Consider the following 25,109-nt stretch of genomic DNA (forward strand, 5'->3'; position numbering starts at 1 on the left):
CCGCACATTCACGAAGTGCATGGACACGGCTCTCGCTCCCCTGAGGGGTCGGGGAATGCGAATTTTGAACTACTTGGACGATTGGCTGATCCTAGCACAGTCAGAGGCCGAACTCATCGCCCACAGAACAGTGCTTTTAAGCCATTTGGACAGCCTGGGGCTTACGGTCAACTGGACCAAGAGCTCGCTCGTGCCCAGTCAATCAACCTCTTTTCTGGGTTTGGATCTGGACACTGTAGCGATGACGGCCCGCCTGTCGACACAGCGCGCGCGCTGCATTCGACGCCTGGCCGCGTCCCTCCGGCCGGGCAGCACCGTACCTCTCAAAACATTTCAGAGGTTACTGGGTTGTATGGCCTCAGCCGCAGCAGTGCTTCGGCTGGGTCTTTTACGAATGCGCCCGCTACAACGCTGGCTGAATGCCCGAGTGCCTCACAGAGCATGGGCTTCCGGCGGTATTCGCATCAGAGTGACTCAGAGCTGCGTTTCAGCTCTGAAGCCCTGGTTAGCGGCCGACTGGTACCAGCGGGGAGTGACAATGGGAGCTATCTCACACCGCAAAATTATCTCGACGGACGCTTCCAGCTCAGGCTGGGGCGCTCTGTTCGAGGGCAAACCGGCTTTTGGCCTATGGTCAGACCGGGAAAAATGCCTCCACATAAACTGTTTGGAGATGATAGCGGTCGAGAACGCGCTCAGGCGCTTCCTCCCATTCATACGGGATCACCATGTGCTAGTCCGCTCGGACAACATGTCCGTGGTATCCTATGTGAACCGACAGGGCGGTGTCAGATCCAAGAATCTGTGCAGGCTGACAGAACGCCTTCTCGTGTGGGCTTACCGCTCGCTGCGCTCGCTGAGAGCCGCGCACGTGCCGGGCCACCTGAATGTCGGTCCAGACAGACTGTCCAGGGACAACATTCCCCCGGGAGAATGGTCTCTGCACCCTCAGACAGTCCAGTTTCTCTGGCGCCTATTCTCAATGCCCGAAGTTTTATTCGAAGAGCGAGGATGCGCTGTCCCAGACATGGCCCAGCCTCCCGCTGTATGCTTTTCCTCCGATCTCCCTGTTGCCACAGGTCATTTCGAGGATCAGAGAAACGCACCACTCAGTGCTGCTTATAGCCCCGCGATGGGAAAACCAAACTTGGTACCCAGAGCTAGTGAGGCTGTCGCACTCACCCCCATGGCCGATCCCGGTGAGAAAGGATCTCCTCTCCCAAGCCGCTTGATCGATCTGGCATCCCCATCCAGAGCGCTGGTCGCTGCATGCATGGGTGATCAACGGATACCCGTTGACCTGTCAGAAGGGTTCGTGAACACGATCACACAGTCGAGAGCCCCCTCCACGAGACGGCTCTACGCGTCTAAATGGTCGGTGTTTTCTAAATGGTGCGCTACTAAAAACCTGGATCCGCGCGCATGCGGGGTCCCGCGGGTGCTCTCCTTCTTACAAGAGCTGTTGGAAAAGGGCAGATCCCCTTCCACGCTCAAAGTATATGTGGCCGCTATTGCAGTGTTCGCTGAGACGACGCCCGGCCGGGCAATGGGAAGGAATGAGCTCATTATCCGCTTCCTCAGAGGAGCTAGACGGATGAATCCCCCGCGGCCCCCCTCGGTTCCCTTGTGGGATCTGTCCTTGGTCCTGGCGGCCCTAAAGGCTTTTCCCTTTGAACCGCTTGAATCCGCGGATCTAAAGTATATGTCGCTTAAAACCGTTTTTCTGATAGCTCTGTCTTCAGTCAAACGAGTGGGTGATTTGCACGCGCTATCTGTTAGCCCTGCATGTCTCGAGTTCGGGCCGAATGACTCGAAAAGTCATTCTCAGACCGAGGCACGGTTACATCCCCAAAGCGATTGGAACCCCGTTTAGGGCACGCACTCCGCCGCTTTCAGGCGTTCAGAGCAGCTCTTTGTTTCCTTCGGCGGACGCACCAAAGGTCTTGCCGCCTCGAAGCAGAGCTTGTCCAGGTGGATAGTGGACGCGATAGCAGCAGCTTATGCCTCCAAACACCTGCAGTGCCCTCTGGGCATCAGAGCCCATTCCACTAGAGGCATGGCCTCGTCTTGGGCCTGGTCCAGCGGAATTTCTATCCACGACATTTGTATGGCGGCGGGCTGGGCCTCCCCGTCAACATTCGTGAGGTTTTATAACCTGGAAGTTCCTGCCCTACAGGCAAAAATATTGTCAGTATAAGTGACATGTATGCTCTGTCCAGCTCTCGTGTGCAGACTACGTTCATATGCTGGCGCTATTCTGGTAACTACTCAGGGTGAAGTGTTTGACTCAGACCGGCTGTTCCGTTCTGTTTCCTATTTCCCGTTACGCGCTGTTATCGGTGCTGGCTCGCGCTGCTGGCCGCCCGTATTATTCTCTGCCGCGCATTATTCTCCGTGCTACTTTTGAAAGTCAACATTTACATTATTTAACGTTAAATGCATTATATATGCCTGAGTCACTTTGGAATAAATCACAGCGTGTTTCATGATAAAAAGTGACTAACAGTCCGAAAAATAGGCTACAGTAGCCTATATAGGTTATAGCAAATTCAGACCAACTGCTGGTCTACACAGAGAGAAAGTCCTGTCTAGGCTCTTTTGTGCCGAGCCATTCGTTAGTCTAGTTGTTTGATGAGAAAATGAAATGTAGCCTAGTTGCAATATACGCGCTAGGTTTTGTAAGCTCCGTGCAACTGCAGCAGCGGACTATTAATACTAGAATATTAGAAATCTAATACTCAAGCTGTTTTCTCATTTTTCTACCCTAAATATTAAATAAAAAAAACGACTACTGAAAACTACTGCAGTGCAGCCAAAGTGCTCTGTTCGACTTTTCTGAGATCCTTTACTCTTCCCTGTGGATGACCTGTGACCTACTTTCTGTAAGATCTGAATTTTCAGTCTAATAGCTGTTTGAAAATACATTCAGAACAGCATTTATCTGAAATCTAAAGCTTTTGTAACATTAAACACTACCATTCAAAAGTTTGGGGTCAGTAAGAATTTTAACTTTATTTTTGGGGGAAAGAAATGAAATAAATCAATACTTTTATTCATCAAGGATGAGTTAAACTGATCAAAAGTTACAGTAAAGACATTTATAATGTTAGAAAATGTTCTATTTTAAATAAATGCTGTTCTTTTGAACTTTCTATTCATCAAAGAATTTTGAAAAACATTTGTACACAACTGTTTTCAACATTGATAATAATGAATGTTTCTTGAGCATCAAATCATTATATTAGAATGATTTCTGAAGGATGATCATGTGACACTGAAGACTGGAGTAATGATGCTGAACATTCAGCTTTGATCACAGGAATAAATTACAGTTTAAAATATATTAAAATAGAAAACAGCCATTTTAAATTGTCATAATATTTCACAATATTACTTTTTTTTTTTTATCAAATAAATGCAGCCTTGGTGAGCAGAAGATACTTCTTTTAAAAACATTAAAAGATACTGACCCCAAACTTTTGAACGGTAGTGTACATATTTACATTTTTCCTTTTTATTGATTTATTTAGTCTTTTTTTATCTTTTTTTTATATTATTATTATTTATTGATGCTTTGTATTATTTATTCATTTATTGATTGATGCTCCACACTCCATCTCAGAAGGTGGCAGAAATGCACAATACATTTGCTTGCCAACCGCCAATAAATCGAAAGAAGAAGACAACCGCCTGCACAGTTAGCGGCGCTGTTTCGTTTAGTTTCTCACAGACTCTCGACAATGAAGAAAAACTCATTGACGTCTTGTATTAATATAAACAGATTGTGATATCTATAATATTATTTATTCAGACGTTCTAAACAGGTGAGTGATAATGCAGGAAAGGGTAAAAACAGAGTGTCTCTTTCAGTGGGACTGGTCAAAGACGAAAGCATCGTGAGCTAAGTTGATCGTAGAGACCTTTGATGACAATAGTTATATATGGTCTACTTAGGCTGATGGCTATGTTTTTGGGAAACGTAGCCCTGAACAGTTAACACGAGCCTGATACTAGTAAATCTAAACCTTACTGTCACCAATATCTCTATCGTTAATGATTTTCAGTTTCTAAAACGTAATGAAATAACAACATGATTGCAATTAAAAGCTCAAAGCTGTAATCCAGTACATCACAGACATGGACTGTGTGCGCCAAAACCTAGTGAGATGTCTACCTATACTATACTGTACATAATTTTTGGGCATATGCATTCTAATCTCAAACCCCAAAATACTGTTTAGTTCATCAGCTCACTATATTTTGAGGCAGAGTTAATATGCTTTATGTACTGAATGTTATGTGCTGTATACACTGATGTTTTTCTGCAGGTTAGAATGAGTGCTGAAGCTGCAGACCGGGAGGCGGTGACTGGCAGTCGGCCCTGCACCCCACCACAGACCTCCTGGTTTGAGTTTCTGCTTGATCCATCATTACTGGAGCAGCACTTACAAGGCCCTCATCCAGGTATCTTATACACTAAAAAACAGATCATGGAGTTGCTTGCTTGTAAATGAATTAGCACTTCAGACTATATATTTATACTTAAGGGTTAGTTCACCCAAAAATGAAAATTCTGTCATTGATAACTCACCCTCATGTTGTTCCAAACCCATAAGAATTTTGTTCATTTCTGTCCCTCTATAGACATCTATGCAACTGAAACTTTGACGCTTCAAAAAGTTAAGAAAGAGATCGTAAAATTTTATTCATTTGAATTGAACAATTTATTCAAAATTTTCTGAAGGGACTCAATCACTTTATATTATGAACAGATTGAATTTAGGCTTTTATTCACATACAAACATTGATCAGCAAATATTAACAGAAGCTCAACCAGACCTGCTTGATGCTTGAGAACAATCCTCATTGGTTCTTGCTGAAGCTCAAAAGTGCTGCATAACACGAGAATGATCCTCACTGGTTCTTGCTGAAGCTCAAAAGTGCTGCATAACACGAGAAAAATTTTGGACTAAACTGAGAAAACTCAATTCATATGGAATAGTTTTACGATCTCTTTCTGAACTTTTTGAAGCATCAAAGTTTCAGTTGCATAGCCGTCAGTGGAGGGACAGAAAGCTCTCAGATTTCATCAAAAAGATCTTCAGTTGTGTCCTGAAGATGAACGAAAGTCTTACGGGTTTGGAACGACATGAGGGTGAGAAATTAACGACAGATTTTTCAGTTTTGGGTGAACTATCCCTTTAATTAAATAGCAGCCTTTTGCGAATTGATGAGCGCCCAGTGCTATAATCCTATTTTAATTATAGTTCGGTTGAAAGGTACTTTGCCAATGCACTGTCACAAAACACAATGTTAGAGATCTTTTATGTTACCATGAGAAGTGTAAAATAGTTTCGGTTCATGTTATGAAACCGTGGCAGGACAATGTAAGTAACTAAACCAAATGTCGGAAAGACAAAGAAATCCTCTAACGTTGTTCGAAGGAGATTGCATATTATTAGGACTTTACTGTAGTTAATATAAGTGCACTGTATGTCACACTGTATGGTCAGCATGTTAACTTGTCTTCATGTCTGCTAATGCCTAATGTTTCAGCTGTCAAATTAGTTTTAAGCCCCTCCCCTGCAACTATATCTCATATACAGTCCATTTTTTCACCATCCAAATCTATTCTGCATTGAAAAAAATCAAGTCCTGCCTTTAAGTTATTGAATGTGCTGTTTTACTTGGATACATCGTGTCAAAATACAGAAGTAAAATTAGCTGCAAATGCTCTTTTATGTTGACAGTTTCCACAGGTCCTCATGTCAACAAAGAAAAAAGTTCAGATAACCTTAGTTTCCTAAGGTGAGATTTAGAATTGAATTGTGTATGTTTTCCACAGATCCATCTCCTGTTCAGCTCATCATTCAGTTTCTTGAGCAAGCCTCCAAACCATCTGTGAATGAGCAGAACCAGGTCCAGCCACCAGTGGACAACCGGAGGAACCTCACACTAAAGCTAATGGCACTTAAGGTTGCCGCCCACCTGAGATGGGACCTGAACATACTAGAGAAAGGGTGAGTGAAGATAAAATGTTTGATTTAGTGTTTAGTGGTTTTTTTTTTTTTTTTGTGGAGGTTTATAGCAAGTTTACAAATTTAGAACGGCCACCCACAAAGCAGTCCTTGGCCATTGTGACAGTGATTTCCACTTACATTTTCTTAAAGGGTCATATGATGCTTTTGTGTGTAATGTATCTGTTTGTGTGTGTACAAGATCTTAGGGCTGGTCCGAATACCATTTTTTGAGCTTCGAAGCTTCGGTAGTAATGAACATCGAATATTCTAAGCTTCGGAGAGAGGGGGCTGAATATATTCTTCTCTCTAATAAAGGCAGGAATCTCTATGAGTCTGTATATCCATTTGCATTTTGATTATTTCGAGAACCGTTCATCCAATCGACTTTACAAGGGAGTGCAGTGTTGCATTTGGTGCAATATAGATGGACACGCGAGACGCGACACATTCAGAATTAATAAACTTTTTGTAAACTACAGAACAGTGCGAGCGGGAAGTGGCGCGTCTCACGCGGGCAGGGCTTATATGAGAACGAGAACGGACACTGCACTAGTGATAAAAAACGCGCACACACAGGTCTGTTAACTTAAGCAATACTTTTAAGGTAGTCTAATATTTTTCTGACTAACAAATTACTGACATAGTAAAGAGTAGATTTAAATAAAGAAAAACGAAATTTAAATAAAGAAAAAATGAAATTTAAATAAAGAAAAACAAAATTTAAATAAAGAAAAAACTAAATTTAAATAAAGAAAAACGAAATTAAGTTAAATTAAAAACGAGATTAATTTAGATTGATAATAACGGGTAAAAAGGCTAATACATTTTGTTTCTATTATTCTATTTTCCACAATGTCAAAGCAAGGCAGCTTAACCCAAAACACAAGCTCAGACATGCACTTCGGTCCACACACACTCCGCTGTTCTGCTCTAGCCAGAGAACACTCCCGGCGTCGGTTCTATTTCTAGCATGCACGCGTTTTCCGCATGGCTCAAGCCGCGCCTGAGATGCGTGTCTCATGCAGGCAGTGTGCAAACTCCAACCTGTTAACATGGGAGCCGAAATAAAAACGGACATGCCACGCAGCCTGTGTGTTGCAGGCCTTATTCAAGCGTGAATGAGAACCGTTTCGCGGGGGATGCCAGGTGTGCAAAAAACAAAACAAAAAACCCCTGAATATTCGAATGTCAAATTTTCAAATCGAATACCAACCCACCGAACGAATATTCGAACATTCGAATTTTCGGGTCCAGCCCTACAAGATCTACAAATTTACTTCTCCAGACCTGCCAAAAAGTCTTTATCGAAGTCCAGATATTACTTGATGTTACTGTATGTAAAGCTATACATGCAGAAAGAAGACTGCTTCAGTGAATTGTAGTGTTGTCACCATGTCGAGGAGTCTGTGTTTCGATGCAAAAGCAAAACCTCTTTGTTTGAACTTAAACCAGTGGTTAAGATTTATTTATATTTCTGTTCCTGAGCAGTACAACCCAAAAGTTAGCTTGTGTACAGTGCATTTTACGCAGCTACTGCACATTTTCTCTTAATTAGAAATATACACTTCAGTATGTTTTTTTAACTGAATTTTATGTTGTCACTTCAGGACATAAAGTTGTTACAGTGAAGTAGACAAACTAAACTGTTATAACGTAAGAGAGGTACAAAATTAAAACTTACCACTGTCAAATGTTCTGCCGAAGTCATGCTTGCAAAGTTGTTTCCGAGCAATCTGCTTGATCATCCGCATTTTCAGAATCTTACTCTGGCTCGAACTGATACGGTAACATCATTACTTTGTGTTTACAGTTGCTTTAAAATCCTTGGAAGCTGAAGATTGTGATTGTTAAGGGCCGTTACGTTTTTTACACACGCTTGAGGTTTTTGACCAATCACGACCCACTGGGCCAGCTGGCCAATAAGAGCACTCTGGACTTTTCGAAGGAGAGACTTAATTCTTTCTTATTTGTGTATCCTCCTTTCCTTCCTCGCTTCCATTCCCCAGAGGAATTGAATCAAGTGAAATGATATATCCTCACTCCCTTTAGCGTCACTTCAAAGCGTTGCCATGTAATGAGGACTCTACACCGCTGTATTTAGCTTTCACGTTGGGATTCTTGAACATTAGAGATAATTATTTATATTGTAATAACCTCCACAAAATAACATAATTGTCTGTATTTTTTTTATATTAACAGTTTATTATTATCATTGAATCATTCCCAGTTATTAACTGCTTTTTATTTGTTGTATAGTATTACAGTTTGTTTAATTTTCTTTTAATATTCTTGTGTTTTGATATTCTGCAACTGTCCCACTACAGTTGTTGTAATTTGACATACACCACAGTGAAGCAGTTCTAAATGTTAATGTGTTGCATATTAACCCCTGCAGGCATTAACTACAAATATACTGCGTAATCAAAACGAAACATCAAAACGAATTAACTTCAGGCCTACATTAAAGTTATTCTCTATTATCTATTAACCAATACAAGATGCATTCATTTAAAAATTAAATGCAATACGCCATTAAAATCAAGAGACGTAAATAAGTGTAATTTGCTGAAAAGTACACATTATACATGGAAATTAAAGGCACTGTCAAACTTATAACCCACATTTACAATAACTTCATGCTTAATTACTCACATTATGTGTGCTTGTATTTTCTGCCATGGTTAGCACTTGGTGCAGATGTGAAGGGGGAGGAGAATTTATACGTACGTCACGTTTAGTGGTTAAAACACTTCCGCAAAGGATACACCTGTGTATCCTCGCTCATGACTCCTCAGGAAGCCTCCTCACACCTCACTCCTCACTCCTCACTCCTCTCGGTGCAATTAGAGAGTTGAGATGTCCTACAAGATAGCTGAGCTCAATCGGTTTCCGGGTCATAGGATGGAGGTCGGAGGAGCGGGGAAACGAGGAGGGATATTGAGAAGCACCCTTTGTAGATTCAGAGTCAGAGTCAGAGTCAGAGTGTTTCAGACAGATAGTATGTGAAAAATGTGTTTTTTGAACATTAAAGCATGTTAACATTCTATTACACCCAATAAATAATATAAATACTTTTAAAATAGTATCATATGACCCCTTTAAGAAAATGTAAAGATTGTGTTAGACATTGATATCAAATGGTAAAAAAATAAAGTGTCTTGTTTTGTCTTTCTGTTTGAATCACAGTTTGACGATCCCTGTACTCAATATGTTATTGAATGAGCTTCTGTGTGTCAGTCGTGTTCCTCCTGGAGTTAAACATTTGGATCTGGACTTGTCCACCCTGCCTCCCACCACAGCTATGGCTGTGCTCATCTACAACAGATGGTCAGTGTGCCGTTCATTTGTATGTCACAGCTTAACACTAGAAGTGCCAGAATTCCATAACTACTAGAACTGCCGCAAGCGGTCATTTTGACCGCTAGATTCCATACTCTATAAAACATATAAAAATTCCATTGCTCTGTTTATATACAGTAGCCTAGTCAGTAGTACAATTCGTACCATTTTGCGCATATGTGAAGAGGATGATTTTTTTCTGTCGATATTGGAACGTGAGTGAAGTACAGAGCCTATAATAAAGAATAGTTTACCATCAAAATACATCGCAAATGTTGAAACATTTTGATTCTAATTAGAGAGTTACATGAGCCCAACGCCGCTTACTTTCACTTTCGCTTGAAAGTAGCCTATTTCATTTTGGCTTGTTTATAGTTATTTTTTCATTCTTGTTCTGTTCTGAATATCATTACATTTAAATTATTTGTTGTGGAGTATGTTTTGTGTATTTTTTACCACATTTTATTGTTGTGTACATTGGTATGTATAATAATACAGCAAAATCCAGTGCGGTAAATTTGACCGTCTATGGCCGAAATAGGTAAATATGTTAATTTGTTTTTTTGCCTTATGTGTAATTTATATGAAAAACATTTTAAATGAAAATACAGACACTTTTAGGAAAAGTCAGGTACCAGCAGGATTTTATTTATTTTTTCAACAAAGTTATTGCAGATAACTTCAAAGAAAATTCAAAACGGTCAAAATGACTGCCATGGCAGTTCTAGTGTTAAGTAAGGTTAGGTAACTATGTATAATGTATGGCATTATACATGTATATATTATGTATGTAATGGCTGCGTTCCTTGGAGGTCGCATTTATCGGCCATAAACATCGAGGCTGCTTATTTTCAGAAAAGTTACCATTACATTCCAAAGTGAAGGAGAAATGACAGTAATTTACGTTTCATAGTTCCTATATGTTTCTCTTAGCAATAAGTCAGTAATGAACATTATATTAATTATTAACAGGTCAGTAATGTATAGTCAGAAATCAATATTAATTTATAAAATATATGATTGAAACTAGGGGTGTGCAATATCACAATTTTTGATCATGGAAGATTAAAATGTCTCCATGATCTGCTTTTGAAGAAATATCGTAGTATCGTGCTATAGATTCTATCAGTTGCAGTTCTGGTGCCTCCATCTCAACATATTGTACAAAGCGACTTACATTCACATCACATGTTAACGCAAAGGTAAAGTTACACTCACGGGAAACTGCAATTCAAATTCATTGTGCTTTAAAGCCTTGCCGGTTAAACATTTAATTCATGTGCTGATGCGCTTTTTTAACGTGCTTTTCTGAGCACATACTGTACACTGGTAAACAGCGCCTGCTTACTGGACTACCGGTAAGTTATCTTTCGAGTCACATTGCGCCAATACTGTCAAACACACACAAGGTTTACACAGACACTTTTGGTTATGTCTAAAGTGTAAGCAAAAGTAAACGTTTGAGAGAAAATCGGATGCGTGTCTGTATATATAGTTGCATGCAGGTCTTAAAGTGACAGTTGCTTAATAATAAACATGCTATTCATAGGGGTAGTTAACCCAAAAATGAAAATTGTCTTTATTTACTCACTCTAATGTTGTTCCAAACCTGTATTAATTTCTTTGTTGTGCTAAACACAAAAAAGATATTTTGAAGAATGTGGGTACCCAAACAGTTGCTGGTCCCAAGTGACTTCCATAGTATATTTTATTCCTACTATGGCAGTCAATGGGGACCAGCAACTGTTTGGTTACCCACATTCTTCAAAATAACTTTTATTTTCAACAGAAGAAATAAACTCATTTGGATTTAAAACAGCTTGAGGGAGTATGTGATAGAATTTTCGTTTTTTGGGGGAACTATCCCTTTAATGTTAATAAAACAACAAAAAACAAAGAAAATCACTCACTGCCCTTGACTGAAGAACTTTAATACAGTAGCTTTAAAAAGAATCAATGTATAATTTATACAGTGAAGTCTCTAGTGTTTTATTTATTTGTTGATTATATTTTTTACTTGAATGCTGCTGTTAAATACACTGAAAAAATAAAGCACTGTTTATTTTAATTGTTTATTATGCTGTGTATATGTAATGTGTGTTTTTGTTCTTTTTAATAACAAAGATAAAATAATGGTAAAGATTTTTATCTTTGCCACTTTGGCCTATATGTCTGCCATTGTTTTTTATTTTATATTTTGTTACCTTGTAAGGCTTTGTTTTTTAAATAGGGAAAATAGTTTGGCTGTTAATGCTCAGTCACTTGCAAAATAGTAAAAACCAACATGGAAAAGAATCGTGATAAAAATCGTGAATCGTGATTTTCCTAAAAAAAAAAAATTGAAACTTTTGACAAGTAATTTCCGTTTAGTCCTTTCCAGATTAAAAGTGGCCATCTAGATGAGAAGTTTAAATTCTAAGCACCTGCATCCTCAGCAAGCTGCATATTTTAGCCGCATCTTTGTTTACTCATATGACGTAAGCATGCAAAGACTTACGGTGCTTGTCCACTGGCACGGTGCGAGCGGAGCGAGCGTTTTCAATTCATTCCTATGGAAGTCGAGCTTCACGCTCATGCAGTGCATTTTGGGATTGACAGCGGACCGGAGAAATATGGAGCTTAAAATATGACAATATGATTTGAATTTGAATTGTGTAAATTTGAATTATTTACAAGTGTAATCTAACAAAATTGAATTTTATGTGATATTTTAAATAGTTCTGAATTTGATTTCTTTAAATGAATATTGAACATTTGAAATTTAACAAATTGAAATGTTTTCATGGCTGAATTTTTTAGACATGTATTTTCAAACAGCTATTTTTTTATTCTGAATTCTTAGACTGCAAATATTCAGTTTTAAAAAATACAGATTCAAGTTTTCAAGATGAAGAAAAAATTCAGAACTTATACGACCAGAACTTATCAGAACTTAGTCCCTATACGTAGCCTAGCCTATAGGCTAAATCAGCGTCTTCACAGCAAGGGAAATGTTTGGAATAAAAAGTAGGACTGTGCGGCACAGCTTGCCCTTTATATTGTACAACAGACCAATTAAATTAGGCAGACTTTTTTTTTTTTAAATTAGGCAAACTTTTTATATGTTTGGTTGACTGTGTTTTATTTTGATAATGAACAGTCTGCGATATGAAGTAACGCCAGAACTGATACTATGTTGTGTGAGAGCGCGATGCGCCTGCGCCATCACTTGGATTTGTTCCACTGCTGGGAAATAACTTAATACTCTGTTATTTATAGTCAAACAGATAATATGACATCATTCGAAACAGTAAAATGTATATTTTTATTTGTGTACATTCAAAATGACTACAAAATATCATGCCATTGAAAAATAAATAAAACAACATGACACGCTGCTTTAGCGCGTCTCGGTCTCCTTCAAGATCTTTCTGGCGCACACCAAAAATTAACCAAAATACAGCGAATAGCCTTCTTGGTGCGCCTACTTTTGAAAGTCAAAATTTACATTATTTAATGTTAAATGCATTATATATGCCTGAGTCACTTTGGAATAAATCACAGCGTGTTTTTAAATAAAACGTGACTAACAGTCCGAAAAATAGGATACAGTAGCCTATAGGACAGGTTATAGCAAATTCAGACCAACTGCTGGTCTGCATAGAGAGAAAGTCCTGTCTAGGCTCTTCTGTTGTGCCGAGCCATTCGTTAGTCTAGTTGTTTGATGAGAAAATGAAATGTAGCCTAGTTACCAAATATGCGTTAGGTTTTGTAAGCTCCGTGCAACTGCAGCAGCGGACTTTTATTACTAGAATATTAGAAATCTAATACTCAAGCTGTTTTCTCATTTTTCTACTCTAAATATTAAATAAAAAAACGGCTGAACAAAAGATACACGGATTCTCTTGAACCACCACCGCGTTTGCGGCAGAAAACTACTGCAGTGCAGCCAAAGTGCTCTGTTCGACTTATCTGAGATCCTTTACTCTTCCCTGTGGATGACCTGTGACCTACTTTCTGTAAGATCTGAATTTTCCACGGTTTGAATTTTAGAAAACTGAATTTGAAGTTCTGAATTTTTTCTTCATCTTGAAAACTTGAATCTGTATTTTTTAAAACTGAATATTTGCAGTCTAAGAATTCAGAACAAAAAATAGCTGTTTGAAAATACATGTCTAAAAAATTCAGCCATGAAAACATTTCAATTCGTTAAATTTCAAATGTTCAATATTCGTTTAAAGAAATCAAATTCAGAACTATTTAAAATACCACATAAAATTCAATTTTGTTAGATTACACTTGTAAATAATTCAAATTTACACAATTCAAATTCAAATCATATTGTCATATTTTAAGCTCCATAGTGAAAGCGTTGAGAGCGACCGAGAGCGTCAAAAGGTTGGGCAGTTCTCGACTTTATGCAAATATCAAGCGAAAAACGTGGTCGGCAGCCAATTGCTGTGAGGTTCGGGATGTGACGTCTGTTTTGAGAGTTTAAAAATATACAAATTATGCCGGAGTTTATGCTGGATTTAGTGCGTAAATCATTTTGTTTACAAATTAGATGCTTTGCAGTTGTTATATATATGTTAAAGATTTTATTTTGGATGTGTTCATTGTGATTATATTGGCTGGGTTTATAAAAGTTTATAAAATTGAAAGGATCTTTGCTTGGGGCATTTGGAAACAAAGCTTGTCTATTTCTAAATGTAATCGCGTGCATCGCTGATGATTATACTGTCCGTGTGTTGAAAAACACTTAGATCAAACACACTCGCAACAGACACATCCCAAAGCGGAGACGTTACAGCGTTGCCAGCGCCACTGAGCGGACTTTTGCCGCTGTAGTGAACACGCACTGTAATGACTAGTGACTGACATTTTTGCCGAAATCAGACCCAACAAATAATGTTTAAACTTTTTTTTGTTTTTTTTTTGTTTACCTTGTGCATCAAGGTAAGGTAGAGAGAGACTTTTGAAGACTGATTACTTATGTACTTATGTACTTGTGGTCTTATGTACTTACCAAAAAAAAGTTACATATTACAGCTTTAATTTTATAAAATTATGTGGTGTTAGCATTTTTTCTTCTACTGTATATTGTTTTTTGTCTAACCTGTAATGTGCATGTCTTCAGCTGGACCCGTATTTCTACTCAAAGTTAGTTTGTGATGCTTCTCTCTAGCCTTCTAATATAAATCAGTACTACATGAATGAACAGTTGAAACATTTATATTATGTAATATTATATTATAATGCAAATTTGTTTAGCTTAAATAAGTGTTTTACACTAATTGATTTCCGATGAAAATAAAGTAGTACAGAAGAAAGTCAGCCTTAAGCTGATTGCTGTGTTGATGTTGTAATATGAACTTTCTCAATAGGGCCATTCGTACCATTGTGTTGAGCAGCTTTCCTGAGAAACAGACCAAACCTGGACCACATCAGCTGAATATGTAAGGAAGTAATGACGGGTGGCAGTTTTTGTGTTGTGTTCTGTTGAATTTGTTCTAATTTTGTTGTGTGTCCTCTAGGATGAATCTGGTCCAGCAGGAAAAGGAACTCACAGAGAACATACTGAGTGTGGTATGACTGAAACGTGCTTGTAAGATACATGCTTGTAGCTGTCTGCAGTGTTTTTTATATACTTATATCTCTTTGCTCTTACTCTGGGTAACAAAAAGAAGACATTCACACAGGTTGTGTTAATACAACACCAATATAACAGCAATATTTAGTGCAACAGATTAACAGCAAAGGAAACGTGGTGACTTCCATTTGTTTGCATAGACAAACATAGGGTTCATATGGTCATGAAAAACCTGGAAAGGTCATGGAATTTTAAAATGGCAATTTCCAGGCCTGGAAAAGTTTGGGAAAAATAAATAAACCTAGAAAGTTTTGGAAAAGTCATGGAAATTAGTTTTAAAATATTTATATAATAGAATATATGTTTAAGTGATAATATTGGTTGAACAAACTACAATACTTAACGTTCAATCAATCCATTTCGACTGCGGCATTTCTATCAGGGGTTTCGTTTTACAGCGTTGAGCATTATAATCAATCAAACATGTTTCCATTGAGCTTGAGTGTGATGGCCAATCACAGGCGTTAAGATTAGTCATCGCTGAAACAAAGAGTTTTGTTCAAGTGCTTGTGCTCTCTGATATAATTCTGACTGAAACTTGCGAATTCTCCCTTCATAAAACAACAAAATGCAGATTTGTTGTAAGGGATTAATGTTGCAGTGTAGTCAGCTTCCGGGATTTTAACAAGAGTGTTTGTGAAAGTGCCTAAACTCGCACTAGACCCAAGTTATGGACAGCCTCATTCCTGGCACTGTGTATCTTTAGCACGAGTTCATGCTTTTATTTGGCGTGCTCTTTATACGCAAAAGTAATCTTTTACTTTCATTTGGTACGCAAAATTTACTCTCTGGGTAGAATTGTTTGGGTGTGAATGTGCGTATCATATGCACACTAAAAAAAGTGCGTATTGGATGCTTGTAAAAGGTCATTTATGCGTATAAAGGGCACGCAAAATGAAAGCTTGGACTCGTGCTATAGATACGCAGTACCAGGTGATTGGGCTCGATCGGTCACATTCTTTGCTCTCTTTCTGTATACAGTTTATTCCAGTTAATATAATTTATTCATCATGCTTATAAGATTGTGTAGTCTGCATTTTCGAATGCGTAAAAAGCATTACATTAATTCATAAATTGTTAGATCGTTTTATCTGTGTAGCCAGAATATGACGTGCAGTTTCCCCAAACACAAAAATATTTCTATTAATCTACGTTAATAATCAGTAGACCTATTACAATATCAAGAGCATTAAATGACAATAATGGCCCTGTAATGAGTTCCTGTTAACTTTATAATTGAGTAACATTAAAAAGTCTTTGTAAATAAACATTTATGCTATTTCAAATGCAGCTTCTGTTCCACCTTAGCAGTGTAAAGATGGCTTTTGTTAATGATACAATTTTATTGGTAGGCCCTAACAATCTATATAGTATTCTGATTGATTTAAGTAATTGGTTAAATTTAAGTATTTGACGTTAAAGACAACACAGGTAATCATAACAATTGCACTTATGTAAAAGAAAATGCCCCTGGAAATCAATTGCAAGGAGAAGTTAATGGAAAAGTTAATTTCTGCCCCTGGCATGGGGTAACGTCTGGCAGTTACAGTTTGTACTTAGGTGTAAATTGCAGAAATGAAAAAATAAACTTGACTGTTTTGGGGGAATTCAAATAGGGACGTTATGTTGTTGATGATTATCCAATGAGATTAATGGTAAATAGGAGGCAAATCTGTATTAAAATCTTCTTAGTTACCGAATTTTGTATTCCAAAAGTTGGTCTCTGGAACTGCCACCTTGTAAAGTTACTGGACACACACTTTTATTCACTTCACATTGTTGCCTCCCAGTGATGTATGTTAATCTGTTGTGACACAATGGAGTTCTGAGGGTCAGACAGTATTTTATCTAATCGTCTCACTGGTGTGTCAGTGTTATTCAAATAAATGTTTATTTTGTATTAACCCACACACAGTAGCTTGTTGTTAATTAGTTAAGATATGCTGTAATTTGAAATTTGATCAAATTTGAATTTCTTATCTTATATGTATACACAGACGTTTCATGGAACATTAGGTCATGAATATTTGCCTCAAAAGTCATGGAAAAGCCATGGAAATTTATTTGTAGAAATGTGTACGAACCCTGCCACAGTAAAGCAATAGCAGACAGTAGCAAGAATGCATTGTGTGTTCTTCAAAATGCCACTTTCTTTCTCAAAGAAAGCTCATCATAGCCCTGTCACTTGTTTAACGCTCTGCTTTTCAGCTCAGAGAACAGGCCACAGACTCTATCATGGTGTTAGAAAGAGCCCTGAACATTAAAAAAGACTTCTACATCCATACTCTTCGTACCCTTGACCTGCTAGCTGCTGATCCCAGTACAGCCAATGGAGAGACTGAGTCCTCCACCGCAGGACTGCACATCAGCGCTGATCACCTGCACTGTCAGGTGTGTCCTACAGAGAATATAAAGGTGCCCATTCATCATGTATAGATATGTTCTGTTATTAAAAGTGAACAATGTTCATATCTGTCTGACAGGTGCATTACGATTTAGGAGGCATTTGCTTTCAGCAAGGCTGTTCTGAGACGTTAGTGTATGAGAAAGCCAGAGAACACTTCAGAATGGCACGAGAACTTTTCACAAAGGTGAGACATAATCAAATTAAAGGAACACTTTACCCAAAAAGGAACATGCTGTCATTATTTAATCAGGTTCATGACATAATTAAAATGCATTCAAGATTGTACTAATCTGTTGAGGTAATCAACACACATTTCTGAATCATGACTTTCTATATTCATTTTGTTGTGTCTGATGGCAGCTGGATTTCTCTGCAACTCTCTGTTGTTTGGATGAGCAGCGGTTGGCTGGATACTGGAGCGCCTGCAGAACTCTGACTGGAACCTCAGAGCCCAACGAGAGCCAACACACCCCGTATGGCCAGATCAGCGGCTTCATGAGGAACCACAATTATGGGGTCAGCAAGAACTCTCAATGCACTGTGCCATTAAATATCTTGAGATGAACAAGAGTACCATGGTACTCTTATTGATTAAAAACCCTTAATGATCACATGACAAAAGTTAAAACCAGGGTTGTGGACTCGAGTCGCATGACTTAGACTTGACTTGAGTCCCAAATGTGATGACTTGTGACTTGAGTCGACATAATCAAAAGAATGTTGCTAAATTGTGGGACGTGTTTGATAATTAAAAGCACAATAATCTAGAGTTGTCAAAAATATCGATATTTCGATAAATATCGATACTGAAATATCTGAACGGTACCAATACTAATGTCCCGAAGTATCGATACTCCCATACTAGCCGAGCTGTCACTTTCACTTCTCTCCAAAGGCGCGTTGACAAACACCACACGTGACCGCACTCGTCTCATTCGCTCTGGTTAAATAGCAAAAGCGAAGTGTATGGAAAGATGGCGAGTGCGGCGCCCTCGCGACCGGCTTTGGTTGATAAAGAGCACCGCGAGCGGGCATGTCGGAGAATAGCGCGGACACGCTACACACCGCGAGCGGGCATGTCGGAGAATAGCGCGGACACACTCTACACACCGTGAGCGGGCATGTCGGAGAATAGCGCGGACACGCGATAAAAACACACCGCGAGCGGGCATGTCGAAGAATAGCGCGGACACGCTACACACCGCGAGCGGGCATGTCGGAGAATAGCGCGGACACGCGTTAAAAACACACCGCGAGCAGGCATGTCGGAGAATAGCGCGGACACGCGCTTCACACTGCGAGCGGGCTGCGGGCACCCAAAAGATTGTTTGGCTATCAATATCCCATCACTCATTTTTTTAAATTCTGAAAACAGACTTAACGAACAAGCTCCAGGGGGACCATTTAGCAACATGTACCTGTATGCTACTCAGCATCAGTGGGTCCCCTCTTTCTGAATTCCCCTATAACGAACTGTAACTCCCCTGTAACTTCTCTTTTTAACTTTTCTGAAACATTAACCAAGATGGCCTAGTATTGTTGTTATGAGTGTGTTGTCTCGTTTTTTCACTGTAATTCTTAAAGTTAATATAAACTGACTGAGGAATCTTAGAAGTAAATATTTTAACTGTGGTCAAATGTAAATTAACTTGTGCCTATTTAACTTTATTCAAAAAATATGATTTAATTCTGCAATTTGCCTTCATTAGCGATTATCATCAATTTGATTACACAGATATAATTAAACTAAACTGAGCTAGACAATGACATCTCTGAATTCAATAATGAAATGCCTTTAACTGAAAATTGAATGTTTAATCTTATTATTATACATTACTGACACTCTATCCTCCAATTTGATCCTGTTAAGTGCTTTGACACAATCTTTATTGTTAAAAGCACTATATAAATAAAGGTGACTTGACTTAGGTCATGTCGATCAAGTGAGCATTGTTTTTGCGTGTGATGCACGCACGTTTGTGTTTAAATCTGTTCATCAAATAATGTTAATGTATTAACCAGCATTTATGACCGATAAACAATGCATTTGTTACAGTATATTTTAATCTTTGATAACAGTAGGTAATAAAAATACAACGGCTCATGTTAGCTCTGGTCCAATGAAAAAATATTAACAGATAGAACTCAGGACATTTTTGTAAAATATACTATTGTCATGTTCTAGACTTGTTATATTCAGCTTAAAAAAAAAAAAAAAAAAAAAAAAAAAAATTAATATTGTGGCAGTTTTTTTTCTCCGTGGTATCGAAAATCGATATTTTTTAAGGTATCGTATCGAAGTTAGAAATTCTAGTATCGTGACAACACTACAATAATCCATGCATGAGACGCTGTTTCCAACTTCAAGGCAGCTTTCTGTGTGTATGCTCCGAAACGGACCACAAAATGGCCAGCTTGAAGAGTATTCACTTAAACACAGTTTGTCTTAAATGGGCGTAAATATTTGGGAGAAAATATGTATATTGATAGATCTGCATTCGGTCTTAAACTCGCAGCAGCAGTCAAGTGAATCAAACAACAAAAGGCAAAGAGAAAATTACTCGCAGCTCTTCAATGAATAACTTTAGATTTAATAATAGATTAATTAAAGATTTAATTAATAAATCTATTAATTTATACTGTGAAAAAGAATGACATTAAGACATGATTCTATTATATTATATTGTGCGCGTATAGATAGGCTACCTCGTCTCTGTGACAGGTTTTTTTTTTTCGACTGCACGACTATCTGAGGTAGCATTCAGGTGCAGTTGTGTGCACAGCACGATGGATCAGCAACAGGGGGTTTCACATTGCATGACTTTACAATAAGAAGAATCACAGACAACTCTGTCTGGTCTGCAAACTACATTTCACAACCAAACACACACAGAAGTGAACGCTTCGTCGATTCTCTCAGACCGCGTCTTTGATAATGCACACTGCGTGATTGTCACTCGCCGATTTGCCTTCAATTTCGGCACTTGTCTAGGATTTCGCAAAATTGGTCGAAGTGTTAAAATCGTGTAGTGTGAATTCTGCATAATTTTTTTTTTGGCAGGGCATGGTCAACAGTGAGTGGCCACTTTCTACAGGAAAGTTTTGCCCACTTCCTTCACTTTCCTACATATTCCTTATAGCCAAAAGCAAACAAATGGGCCTAGTATTCAGGTAATTAATTTTTTTTTACCGCGGTAGAACATGCACAGTACAGTAAAACTACCATGTCTTTGTCACAAAATAAACGTTTGTAACTCCGTAGGAAAAAAGCATGTCCAATGTCAACATAGCCAAAATGAATTCACAATAGGCCCAGTACTAAATACTGTTGCAAATTAAATACTTGAACTATAAAGTTTGAACAAAGCCTTGTAGAAAGAATCTCTCACGTGACGCGTCTATTCATTGTCTATTTACGTCTATTCATTGTCTACTCAATTAGAAGTTCTGGAAGCTCATAATTCATGTCTGAAGAGACTCGTGTGAAATAATACTGGAGAGAAGCCAGTCAGTTGAGTTTGTGGCAAAACCAGTGCTTGCATATTGTTGTCTTTTAATCACTTGATAATTCATACTCATAAAGTAGAACTGAAATGACATTCATTACAAGATTATTAGTTAAAACATTTCAGAATGCATCAAGCAAACACATGACCACTACTGGCAGATCAACGTGCAACTACATTTCTCTCCGTTACAGTAGGAAATTAAAGTGAACATGGAGGATTTTAATTGAAAAGATGATTGACATTTTAATTGGTGACAGGATGCACATAACTAAGCGACAGAGCGATAATGTAACAGTCACAGCCTGTTACAAGGCAGGCTGTCTTTTTCTGGGGGCTATGTTCATCCTAGCCACTAGGGGTCACTAGTAGCATTCCATGTTTAGATTTAAAAGGGGAAGTAGCAGAAGGAGAATTATACCCAGTGTGATTTGCCACATGCTGTTGACCGCTGTCTTTGAGAAATCCCGATTTGGGAAACTGTTTGTTTGCTGCCCAAATAGGATGTTTGTGCTATTATGTTACTACTGGATTACTTACCAGAGGACCTATTTCATTGATTCCCTTTGGAGGCAGAAATTCCATTAGCCAAGGAAGGACATCTATGTGACCACTTAAAAACTACAGACAAGTCTGGTCTCATCCCGAGGAAATTGACTTTTGACGTCCCGCTTATCTATCATTAACTCATTCTCCAGTATCCTCTTATGGTCACCTACGGTTGCTATTTGGGACAGTTTGTTTGGCTGGTGATTGTTTGGCATGTGCTTATGTAAATATTGTCTATGCATCAATTTATATTTGAAAAGAGTTTATGATCTTTTGGCTGTTTTTTTCCATTATTCTTTGTTTGATTTCTTGAAATACATTATATCCTTCCCTGGGTATTTTGCAGATATGATCCCCCTTTTTATTTTTTTGTAACTTATCAGTTCGAAGCAGCTGGAACAGTTATAATAATGATGTAGTACATCCCAAAGCTTGCCTACTCTTCTGCTACACACTGAAAAGTATGAAATTTTTCTTCACAAAAACAGTACATACTTTTAGGGCATTGTATAAGGAAGCCAATTGGCAAATGACTTGAGCCCTGTTCGGACGGGACTAGTTTAACATGGAGAGGTGGGGTAAAGTAATTATTATCAGAGCTTCTCAGTGATTTTAGTCCTGTCCAAATGTGCTATCTCAGTAATCATTACAGACAATGTCAGTAAAGATTACGGCGACTTTTACCTTCTGTAAAAAGGTCCGGATTGTGATTTGTACAGTCACAGCGTGTACAAATAACAAGGTCACATGAGACACAGCCATCTTCTAACCCAGTGGTTCTCAAACCTGTTCTGGAGGACCACCAACACTGCACGTTTTCTTTGTCTCCCTAATCAAACACACCTGATTCAACTCATCAGCTCATCAACCCATGTGATAATGAGCTGATGAGTTGAATCAGGTGTGTTTGATTAGGGAGACAAAGAAAACGTGCAGTGTTGGGCTACGTTTACACGGAAACGATCTGAAGAGAAAACGCAAAAGTAATCACTTTTTATTCTGCGTTTAGACGAGCGTTATGGGGGGGAAATCTGCGTGCATACGGTGACGCAAAAGTGTGTGAAATTCAATGTAGTATGCCCTCCAGGCGGCTTGGTGGAAATGTGAAGCACTGATCGGTGCCTTCACTGTCTAGCAGACTTTTGCGTTTTTACCGTTTAGACGGAAACGCGACGGTGGAGCGTTTTTAAGATTTCCACTCTGGAGGGTGGTTTCACTTTTTTGCGTTTTTAAGCCCCGAAAACGCCGTCGCCGTCTAAACGAAAGGCACATCTGATAAAATATTTTTACGTTTTCACCCGGGAGCGTTCTCGTGGAAACAGGGCCTTGGTGGTCCTCCAGGACAGGTTTGAGAACCACTGTTCTAACCGTATCCATACTGGGAACTATATTCTCAGAAGGCGAAGCACTGCTACTTCTGGGGAGTGATTTGCTCGCAGCACCTGAGAAGACTCGTAGTACCCAGAGTGTTGTTATTTGTACATGCTGTGACTATACAAATCACAACATGTAAATAGGAAAATGTTGGTGTTATTTTGTCACTTATTGGGAGCAGTATGCTAGATGGAGCCGTTTACCTCCCTCCAGTATTTGTGCTAAGCTAGGCTAGCGGTGTTAGACAGAGTTACGGCACGAACGGAGATATGAAGGTTATGTATGGACTTATCTAACTCTGGGGTATACAGGTGAATAAGTTAAAGTCCCAAAAACTCGGCTTGTTCCTTTAAGTTTACGGAAAGTCATTGAGGCCCATCCAGGAACGAATAGTAAAATGCAGGTAGAAGTAGTGTCCATCTGGAAGCAGCAGTAGTTCATCCTCTGTGCCGTCTATTAAAGTGGACTTAGGGACATGCAGATGTTGATTGTCTACAGCAGAATTACAATAATCTAGTGTTGAGGTTATGAATATAATAATATTTTTTTTTTTAGCATCAAAGACAGCATATGTCTTATTTTGGCAACATTTATAAGGTGGAACAAGGCGTTTCTGCAAACACTGAAAATATGTCAAAGCACACATTTCGATTCAAGGTTCTTAACCCCCTGAGGTCGGGGGCTCGTTTTTTTCCGTATGAGTGCAAAAAATATATATATATATATATTAATTTTTATCTTATATGCTTGTGTTATACATCAATCGATCCTGTTTAGTGTGTATTTTTTTGTGTATGCTCATTATAAAAACAAAGTGTTGTGCTTTTCGCCAAATAAAGAAAAATAAACATGATGCGAGTTCTGCCTACTCTCCGTCATTGCTAGCATGAATTAGATTAGCATGTTTTGTTAGAATGATTAGCATGTTGCTAACATGACTTAACATGTTACTAGCATGTCTTGTCAAATTGCTAGCATTTTTCAGCACATTGCTAGTATGTTTTAACATGTTTTAGTATGGTTTACATACTAATAAAATAAAATGTTTGATCAGAGCAACTGAGAAAGCCTCTCAATTTACTGCCAAAGACTTGCAAGATGACCTGATGAAAAGAGGAAAAATCATTTCAAGGCAGATTATAAGGAAAACACTAGTATGGAATTACTGAATGGAATGCCAGTCTTGACCAAGAATAACATAAAAGGCTGACTTGAATATGCTAAAATTCATTTGGATTCTGCAATGTTTTTTAATGGAGTGATGTGACTAAACTGGAACTTTTTTAGCCCATGTATCAGCGGTATGTCTGGAGCAAAAAAGGTAAAGCTGATAAGCAGAAGAACACCATCTCCATGGTCAATCATGGAGGTGGTCCAGTCTTGTTATGGGGATGCTTTGCTTGTTGCAGGAAGTGGAACTCTTGACTGTATGAAGGACTTCTTTGAAATATCAAGCCATTTTGCCAAAGATGGTGATGCCTTGGGTGCAGAGACTGAAGCTTGATGATCAATGGACTTTCCTGCAGGATAGCCATCCCAAAGTGTACATCCAAATCTACTTAAGCTTGATTCAGAAATCAGTTGTAGAATGTTCTTGATTGGCCTGTACAGTCTTCAGATTTAAATCTCATTGAAAATATTTGGTGGAATTTGAAGAAAGCAGTTTTAATGTGAAAACCAGTGATTTATCAGTGATCTGGAAAATATTTAAGCGAGGAATGGCCTAGATTGCAGTAGAGAGGTGACAGAACCTTTTAAGCACTTACAGGCAGCGTATATTGAAGGTTATAAAGAATAAAATATTCTGCAAAAACAGAATTTACATTCTCAGTCAGAATCACTCAAATGTGTATTAATAAACATTCCATAATAGTTCCATACTGATGCCTTTGTTGAATTGTTTTCGTATAATTTTGTTCTCGGCAGAAAAATGTCTTGCAGGCCAAAGGGGTTCAATAATTGTGATTGCAACTGTATTCCAGGAGAAAATGTAGCATTTGTTTTTCACTGGAGTTTGCCAGGACTGTGCAGTTGTTGAAATGTGAATTTGTTGGTTTGTATATTAGTAACTTTTATCTTTGTTTTGTGTCTTTTTGCCTTAGGCACTGATCGAGGCCTTTATCAGGGACAATGTTGCACTCAGTCTACCCAACAGCTTCAGACATTCAATTCAGCTAGAGCTGTTGCACAAGCTTCAACAAGGGTGAGACATAGCTTGATGCTTATTTAAATGCTTAATGGATAATTATATGTGTATTTAGGGTTCAAAATTACTTTTTGGACAG

The 25,109-nt window shown here is 38.5% G+C and overlaps 1 protein-coding gene across 1 annotated transcript in view; it reads left to right on the forward strand.

Moving 5' to 3' along the window:
- Positions 1–3,668: 3,668 nt before the first annotated feature.
- Positions 3,669–25,109, forward strand: part of ints8 (integrator complex subunit 8) — a 52,022-nt gene continuing 30,581 nt past the window's right edge. Inside the window, exons 1-10 of the mRNA XM_081375837.1 lie at positions 3,669–3,824; positions 4,329–4,464; positions 5,846–6,020; positions 9,207–9,347; positions 14,723–14,794; positions 14,873–14,924; positions 17,197–17,379; positions 17,472–17,579; positions 17,756–17,911; positions 24,927–25,027. Coding sequence (XP_081231963.1) covers positions 4,335–4,464; positions 5,846–6,020; positions 9,207–9,347; positions 14,723–14,794; positions 14,873–14,924; positions 17,197–17,379; positions 17,472–17,579; positions 17,756–17,911; positions 24,927–25,027 — 1,118 coding nt within the window. The 5' untranslated portion in view covers positions 3,669–3,824; positions 4,329–4,334. The remainder of the gene's footprint in view (positions 3,825–4,328; positions 4,465–5,845; positions 6,021–9,206; positions 9,348–14,722; positions 14,795–14,872; positions 14,925–17,196; positions 17,380–17,471; positions 17,580–17,755; positions 17,912–24,926; positions 25,028–25,109) is intronic.

The sequence above is a fragment of the Scardinius erythrophthalmus genome, assembly GCF_964197995.2.
Source record: "Scardinius erythrophthalmus genome assembly, chromosome: 10".
Lineage (NCBI taxonomy): Eukaryota > Metazoa > Chordata > Actinopteri > Cypriniformes > Leuciscidae > Scardinius > Scardinius erythrophthalmus.